General features: G+C 39.8%; 1 protein-coding gene across 5 annotated transcripts in view; it reads right to left on the reverse strand.

The window, feature by feature from the left end:
• Positions 1-3,770: 3,770 nt before the first annotated feature.
• Positions 3,771-9,161, reverse strand: part of RABGAP1L (RAB GTPase activating protein 1 like) — a 665,252-nt gene continuing 659,861 nt past the window's right edge. For 4 of the 5 annotated variants that reach the window (XM_023510844.1, XM_023510847.1, XM_023510846.1 and 1 more), the window contains 2 exons: positions 6,706-6,810; positions 3,777-3,926 (listed from right to left, as the gene is read on the reverse strand). In XM_023510844.1, coding sequence (XP_023366612.1) covers positions 3,813-3,926; positions 6,706-6,810 — 219 coding nt within the window. In that variant the 3' untranslated portion in view covers positions 3,777-3,812. Of the gene's footprint in view, positions 3,927-6,705; positions 6,811-9,161 lie in introns of all 5 variants that reach the window. The other variant, XM_023510850.1, reaches the window with a different exon arrangement.

Here is a 9,161-nt window from a genome sequence, read left to right on the forward strand (position 1 = left end):
AAACAGAACTTTTCCAGCATGTGCACATAACTATTTATCAACTCATATATTACTATACCATATCTAATCCTAGAAGGAATTGTGCATATGAACAGCACTACAAATGCCAGTAATTTCTGAAGTGAGCAGCAGAAAGCCTCAGAGTTCCATGTGGAAAGCACAAGGCTATCTTAATTAGTGGAAACATACGCTGGATGGATTTGGCTTCTTTCTGTCACTAGCCTTCCACGACTGCTTCCAATGAATTCCTGACCTCATTTTGGAATCAATCTATAGAATCTTTGCTGAGAGTCTACCTTATACAAGGCACTAGGCTGGAAAAATGATGAAAAGCATTCTGAACCAGAAATATCCCCTATTCACAGCCACAGTATCTGTTTTCATCACAAAATTTTCCTTAAATAATGGCTGAGAAAATAAAACGAAGTTAAAATGACCATAAAATAATACACCAAAACTCTTATCAAGTGTTTGGGAAGCATAGCATAGAAATTAAAAGCTTGGGTGTTATAGTCAAAGTGAGTTTAACACTAGTCCAACTGTGCTACTTTATAGCTTTGTGACCTTGAGTAAATTTATTAGTCTTTCTAAGGCTCATTTTCCTCAAAATTAAAAAGTGCTGTGCTGTGGCAATTACGTGGGGAAAAATAGTATGGAGAAAGTTTAGTACGGTACCTGCTCAATAGTAAGTACTCATTATATAAAATCTGTTTTTTTTTTTGAGACAGAGTCTCAAGCTTTCGTCCTGGGTAGAGTGCCGTGGCGTCACAGCTCATAGCAACCTCAGAATCTTGGGCTTAAGCGATTTCCCTTGCCTCAGCCTCCCAAGTAGCTGGGACTACAGGTGCTTGCCACAACACCTGGCTATTTTTTTGGTTGTTGTTTTTGCAGTTGTCATTGTTGTTTTAGCTGGCCCAGGCCAGGTTCAACACACCAGCCCCAAGCCAGCACCGTATCCAGAGCAATGGGAGCCACCTAATAAAATCTATTATTATTGATTCTGAAATAAGATGCTACCAACTATTGGCAACAGGTAGAAATAACAGTTTCAAAAAATATGTTTAAATAAGTATTATTTATAAATCCAATAAAGAAATATTGAATATTGAAATCCATCAACTAAGAATCTTTTATTTTAGGAAAATAAGTGAAAAAAATAGTGGATGTCAAATTTTAAAGTACAATTTGTGCTAAACACATTATGTGGTCTATCTCTATTGTCAAAGGAGACATTTTTAAAAATCCTAGTCTGTGAAACATAGCTCTGGAGACCAGGGCTTGGTTTTTAATTGTGGTTTCCAGTTTTTCCAGATCCAAACCTGGAGAACCATGAGTAAGATTGGATTGATGTTAAAAAAAAAGAAAGAAAGAAAGAAAGAAAGAAAGAAAGAAAGAAAGAAAGAAATCATGCCAGGTACTTCGGCCCATGTCTCTGGGAGCCTGAGGCAGGAGGATTGCTTGAGCTCAGTAGTTTCAGAACAGCCTGAGCAAGAGTGAGACCCCATTTCTATTAAAAATAGAAAAAATTACGTAGGCTTGGTGGCATATGCCTGTAGTCCTAGCTACTTAGGAGGCCAAGGCAGGAGAATCTCTTGAGCCTGAGTGTTTGAGGTTGCTGTGAGCTATGATAACACCACTATACCCAAGCCAGGGCGGTCTCCAAAAAAAAAAAGCAGAAAGATAATTTTTGCAAACCATAAATCCTTTTAAATAAACCCAAACATTCTGAAATATAGCCAACAATAGCCAATTCTAAATGCAGAATACATTTAGATTATGTTTTACATCCTAATTATCTTTAAACAGATGGGTCTATTGCCTTTTGCATTGCTTGGAGTGCTTGCCAGATGATATTCAAGATAGTCCCAAGGATTACTGCCTGCAGAGTACTGCATATGGTGGCCACCCTGGGATAATCTGGCAATTGAAAAAACGCATTTGCAGCGATAGCAAGTTCCATAGCACATGGCTTTTAATGTTCCTCATATTGGTTAATGTCTGATGATCCTTTTCCGTAGTTACCCAAATTCAAAATCCAAAATCTATTCAATGTTTTCCCCTGTTTAACAAAAAAATGACTGCCTCTTCTTTTTCTCTTTCCTGAGTAGCTGTGGTTTATAGGTGCATACCATCGCACCCGGCAACAACATGATTATCTTTCTGTCTCCTTCTTCCTCATTTTCATTATTACTTATTTAGTTCTAGGACCTATTTCTTCTGACTAGGACTTTGGTATTCGCCTCTTACTGGTCTATGTCCTCGCCTGTGGATCTCTCCACTTGGTTCCACATTTCTCACTGGGACTGATGAGCACTAACAATATGTTCCTGATTATACCACTTTCCCGATCAAAAAATCCTACTACAATCAAAATAAAACCCAAAATCCTCAGCCCTGAAGTCCTTCCTTGATTGGGCCCCAGTGTAGCTTTGCTTCTTTTCTATACTTGAATCTGTTACCAAATAACATTTTTTTCTGTTCACTAATCTACCTCCACACCTTTGTATATGCTAGTCCCTCCTTCTGAGTCTCCAAATATCCAAGTTTCACCAGCCTTTGAAGCACAGATCAAATCATTCCTTCTCCAGGGTTTCTTCATTTCCCAGATATAATAAGTTCCCTTTCTTCTTATTTATCTCCCCATTACAAGATAAGCTTATGGGGAGAGAAATTGAATGAATTCATCTTTTTGTCTGCTTAAGTATTAAGCCTCACAGGTAGCCGGCATTAAAGTGACATAGGCTGATCATGAGAAGAGTAAGACAGCTCTGAGGTCTTATTTCTAAACAATCTTTCATAGAGATGATGACTCCTTATAGAAAGATGTTCCTAATGTATTAAGTGAACTAAAGCGAGTTCCAAAAATAGGATGAACAATCTGATTTATCCTGTTCGTATATATTATAAATTTATCTAGGTAGCATTCATTTCTACAGCAACAATGCATATTCAACATAGTAGGATGATTACCTCTATTTAGCAAGAGTAAAGGAGGTTTGCTTTCTTTGTGCTTTTCTACACCATTCTAATTTTCCATAAGAACATAAATTTCACTTGTAAGCAGAAAAATAATTAAAAAGTAAAAGCAGTTAGACTTGTAAATCCCATGTGAGGTAGAAGCCCCCAAGAAAATCCTTGGATCTGAAGATGGCATACAATGCCGTAATTAATTCTGGAAACCTGGAACTGGAGCAGTCCACTCATGGTCTCTCAGCAGTGAGAGGAGTCCTTCCCATGTCCAGACAGTTGGAAGAACAGGAAGATACCATGGAGCTGGAATGAGGGCTTTCTGAGACCACTCTCGTGATACGGCCAGAAACATCGCCAAGGAGAGTGATCATCTTAAGGTTCACAGTAGAAAGACTCCTGCGTGCCTGGGTAAGGCCATGTAGCCATGTGGGAAAAAGAGTGCCCAAATTCTGTACTGTGATAGCAAAGGACACACAGGATCCCCTAGCTATCGTTGTTGGATACAATCACTAAATGTTGCAAAGAGGCACATGTTACCAGTGTGACCTATTGGAAATTAGCTGCTGAGTAAAACAGAGACAGGATCTCAATGGTAATCACAAGGTTTCCTATTCCTCTAAATCTACCAAACATTGTAATAACGAACAGATTATTTTGGTCAATAAGACCTCTGGAATTATCAGCAAATATGTTCAGTCACCGTCCATTTCAAAGGAGAGAGGGAACCGCGAAGTTTAATAAATCTGGAAAACTGTTCTTAAAACTCTAAGAACAAAGTGTTTTTTTCCCCCAAAGAGAGACAGCAACAACAAAAATAATTACTTTATGGCAAAAAACTGTAACTAGCACCATGTGCCCCTGTGGCACATTACCTGCTTATACTCAGCAATGATGGCTGTTGTCTTCTTTATTTCATATTCTGCCTTCTCTAGCTGTTTTCTGAAGACTTCTTTTAGCTGGAAAGAATGAGAAACATCAAGATTCAGACAAAATCTTAATGAATTTTCACAAACATCTCTATAAGTTGGCCTGATTCACAGTCAATAACAATGGTAACAACTATATACATTTTCTTCACTCAAACTACATATTGATAATTTGAAAAAACCCAATCATCTCCAGAGACATGGAAATCCTACTTTCTTGCCAGTAAAAGTGTAAGATATGTGAGTAAATGTATTCTAAAACTGCTTATGTTTGCTTTTCCCAAACATTTTGCTAAATAAGTGTCCATTCAGATGTTACTTTCAGCCTTACTAGAGCCTAAAACAAAATATCAAGGCAACAACACTGCATGCTACATTTGTTACTCCTGATGCTGTATTATAAATTACTGAAAAAGACATTGGCAGACTTCCTGTTCATAGTCCTTTACTGCTGCTGTTACCTCTCTGATGGCAGGAACAAAGAGGCTTTGGAAACTAGAGTCAAAGAAGATGGAGAAGGGTCAGAGCCTTTGAGAAGGATGGGAGATTCAAGGACGAAAGAAACAGTGCCTTTAGAAGTTAAAGTAATACATTCTGCAAGTACTTATTATTACCCCTGAAAAGCTGAATTATGAATGTTACAAAAATTTCAATTCTGTGGTCTATTTGGGACAAACATAATCTTTAAGTATATAATCAGAATAAAGGCATACACTCTGCACCAAAGCATCCCAAATTCCTAATAGAGTATGCTTTGTGCTTGTTAATTGAGATATTATTGCAATTTATAACTGGGCTCCTTATCATTAGAAGATTTCTGAGATATTATTGCAATTTATAACTGGGCTCCTTATCATTAGAAGATTTTCTGAAATCTTCCAGATTTCTTGCATATCTTCCAGGTTCTAAAATTCTAAAGCAATTCAGAGCTTATACTGACTTACTGATTCAACCTTAATTGTTTACATTAATCTCTCTCTTTTTTTTGAGACAGAGTCTTACTATGTCACCCTCGGTAGAATGCTGTGGCATCAGAGCTCACAGCAACCTTAAACTTTTGGGCTTAAGCGATTCTCTTGCCTTAGCCTCCCAAGTAGCTGGGACTACAGGTTCCTGCCACAATGCCTGGCTATTTTTTTGTTGTAGTTGTCATTGTTGTTTAGCAGGCCCGGGCCGGGTTTGAACCTGCCAGCTCTAGTGTATGTGGCTGGCAATCTACCCACTGAGCTATAGCTACAGGCGCCGAGCCTAATCTCTATTCTTGATCTGATATAATTTGAGGACATAAAAAATACATTCCTGTGTTAAGGTTCCACTGACTTTAGGACAGACTTAGAGAGCTGAGAGGCTTTGAGCAAGTGTCACTAAATTTCTCTAAGCCATAGTTCGTTCATCTGAGAATAATTTCTATCTCACGAGGGTACCACAATGACTAGAACAGGTTACACACACAGAGCAGGGAGAGGGAACACAAAGCATCTTTTTCTTGCCATATACTAGGAGAGTTCTCAAGTGTCACATTTTAGGGATTATTAACCAAGGGCTAATATATGTCTATAGAACCCACGGGATAGGTAGAGCATGGGTTAAATTTATTCACCAAAAATTATATTCCTTACCTAAAGTACTGAAGTGGCCCAGAGAAAGCAGGAGGTAATGAAAAAACAAAACCCATCAAGAGGCCTAATAATCTACAAAGTAGGTAATCAGGACCTAAAAAATTTTGAGGTTAAAAAAAAAAATACCAAAAGACTCATTTAATTGGATTCCAAGGGAAAAATATCATGGAACACTTTTTGAAAATCCTTGAAGGTGCTAAATGACACATCCCTCTACGTGTAAATTTACTGGAACTTTTTTAGGGTTGCTTGGATATAGGTCTTTGAAATCTTTTATGCTTTGCTTTATTTTTAGTATTACTGATATCTTAGAATGAAACTCATTAGAATAAATTAACCATGATTTAAGAAGTTGTCTCACATTGTAAGTTAGTCATATTAGTAAAATTCAGACAAGTTCTTGGCAGGAGACTTTAATTGTTTGTGAAGAAAATGGAACCCATAAGCTAATCTGCATCATCCTTGTGGCCAGGACTGATGGGAGTGAGGACAGCCTGCTCTTCCCTAATGAAGACAGAGCTTTACCTCCATAGGTGGAGGCCTCTCTGCTCCTAACCTGTACCCCTTTGAAATAGTGGCATCTTTTAGCTTATTAGCCTTCCAGCTCACATGAAGAGTGTAGGGTACTTATTTAAAGCCGGGTTCTCAAAGGGTTTCTTTCTATTCCCCCTGGAAAAAGGTTTGAGAGCTTTGCCAGGAATGCTGACACTCCTTCAGCCATGAATCAGGAAAATGAAGCCTGAGTGATGGAGGCAGAGGCTGTGTGGCAACTCCCAGCAAAGATCTCCGTAGGCTCTCGACTTAACAACGCTCATAAACGACTTCAGACAAGTCAATTATCTTGGAGATATGACACAAAATTTGCAGATTCGTCAAAACTCTTGGATCATAATTTCAAATTACTAAACTTAGAGAAAATTCAACACTCTTGCTAGACATCTGAGTAAAGGCAAATTCCTAAAAGCTGTTCAAGGGTAGAAATACTGCTTCCTCTTCTTACACCCTTCAGAAGAAATGTCAAAAATGTCAAACAAAAATGTTGAGTGAGTAGACTCAACAATTTACATTTACTGCTTCAACATCACCCTTGATTTAAAATAAGTTTAATTTTACTTCTTTGTTATTTATAATATTAGTCAATTCCCTACCAATGTAGCTGTGTAGAGAAAAAGCTCACGTGTGCCCTGTACCTGGGCAGTCTCTTCCTCTTGCTTCCTCTTCTCTTCTTCGGTCTCCACCAGCTTCTGCTTGGTCAGAAGGAGCTCCTTATTCAACACATCTGCCTTGTCTTCTGCCTGAAAACCAGCACACATCAACAGACATTTAAAGCAAGGACAGTGTATATACTTTCTCTAATTCTATCTCCAGTTATTGTTCCAAAATAACTGCAAGCCATTCTTCTTCCTAGCTCACCTGGGGGTGCTGGCTTTCACTGAATGCCAACCATTCAGTGCCAACCAGGCACTTGGCAGGCGTTATTTCTAATCTTCACAACAACAATACTTTTGCAGATGGCAGTGAGGTTTAGAGGATCAAATAAACTGTCTGGGGCCACGCATCTAATATCAGAGTCATGATATGAATTCAGATTTGAATGACGTCGAAGCCCACACTCTAAATGCTTTTTAAACATGTTTAGATGTTACAACAGCATCGCCCTATGCAGATGGACCTGATGAAGGGACAGAGCCTTGCAGAGGAGCTTCTCATTGGTGGTGTGTGGGGCTGGATTCAGGGAGGAGGAGGGACAGGCTTATCTGTGGATATCAGTTAGGTGAGAAATTCAGGGCCATGAACACTGGTGAGTACAGTAAGGAGAAATTAAGACCGAAACCCTGTGATAGAGCAAGCCAAGAGGAAAAGTGAAATATGGACTGGGAATCCAGGAAGAAAAGACCAAAGGAACTCAAAGAGGGCAGTCTGGCTCTAACTTGGACACAGGGTCACAATTAACTATGAAAGCGCTGTGAGGACATTTCACCTAGCTAATGTCTATTTTCTACTCTGAGGCTCTCTCGTCATCCTTAGGCCTCAGCTCCAAGTTCACATTGCACTGAAGCATGCCCTGAGCTTCTCCACTCACCCTACCTAAATTAGCTCCCCCATCTGCACCTTTCATATTTCCCTTAATAGCATGGCTCGGACATAGCATAAATGTGATTGATTTGTCCTGCCTCCTAGACTTAAAGCTCCAGGAGGCAGGAATCCTAGGTTTCTTGTTCTCTAAATCCCCAACACCATGCTCAATGCCAAGTACAGAGCACGGGATCTGTATGTGTTTGGTTAATGAGTGGATGTAGCTAAGCTGCTGTAGAAGCAGACTGTGGAGTGAAGGAAACAGAGGGCCACAGGAGGATCAGCAGAGAAAACCCAGATGCAGAGGAGAGGCACTTATTTGAAGAAGCTGTCCCTGGCTGAGAGCAGCAAAACTACATCCCCGTAATGGTGAAAACTGGCCAGGTGGCCTTCTGTCTGTACTCTGTCCTCTTTCTCCCATTTCCAGATGGTCAGGCTAGCACAGTGGGCTGAGGACTGGCCAAGTGGCCTCTGTCTGTATTCCACCATATCTCCTGCACATCCAGATGGCCAGGCCAGCAAGTCTGCTGGCGACTGCAGAGAAACTGCATTCCAGCTGCTTTGTTCTCGTTGTCTTCTAGCTCCTGATGGCCCATGCCCAATGGTCAGAGCCCTCTTTGCAGCTCATTTGGAACTGTTAAGTAGCCAAGGTGACAAAGTCTTTTAAAGTATTTAAGACTTTAAAATTTGTACTTACGAATATGATTTTAGGGGAGGCAATCTACATAGCAAATGAACATATTAAAATTAGAGGTAGACATCCAATATATACATGTACATTGCAAGTTAAGTTTTCATAAACTGGAAGATCTCTAGATCTGCAAGCCAGATGCCTGAGGTTGTTACCCACAAAGCAAGGAGACTCCTCTGAAAGTCTCTGGCAGATGGTCATATAGCATTTGGAAAGCAGCTGTACTGATTATTTCAATGTTCTTAAAAACTAACCAAATCTATCCCCTATAACTGTAGCCCAGTGGTTCAAGTTTACCCCAGAATCTGTGAGCCCTCCTAATAAAGAAGATTATAATGAAACCTCCTCTTACAGTTATTTCAACAATTTCCCCTTTAGAGAAAGTCATCGTTTTATAATACATAGTGACAGTCTGAAATACACATATATATATATATATATATATTTTTTTTTTTTTTTGAGACAGAGCCTCAAGCTGTCACCCTGGGTGGAGTGCCGTGGTGTTCACAGCTATAGCAACTTCCAACTCCTGGGTTTAAGCAAGTCTCTTGCCTCAGCCTCCAAAGTAGCTGGGACTACAGGTACCCACCACAAAGCCTGGCTATTTTTTGGTTGTAGTTGTCATTGTTTGGTGGGCCTGGGCTGGATTTGAACTTGCCAGCTCTGGTGTATGTGGTTGGTGTATAGCTTGAGCTATAGGCGCTGAGCCTGAAATAAATATTTTTTAAGTTTGGTCTCTTGAAAAGACAGTTATCGGCTCAGTGCCTGTGGCTCAAGTGGCTAAGGCGCCAGCCACATATACCTAAGGTGGTGGGTTCGAATCCAGCCCGGGCCCACCAAAACAAAGACGGCTGCAACCAAAAAAATAGCTGGGCGTTG

Source organism: Otolemur garnettii, unplaced genomic scaffold (assembly GCF_000181295.1).
Source record: "Otolemur garnettii isolate 467f Iridium unplaced genomic scaffold, OtoGar3 scaffold00016, whole genome shotgun sequence".
In the NCBI taxonomy this organism is placed as follows: domain Eukaryota; kingdom Metazoa; phylum Chordata; class Mammalia; order Primates; family Galagidae; genus Otolemur; species Otolemur garnettii.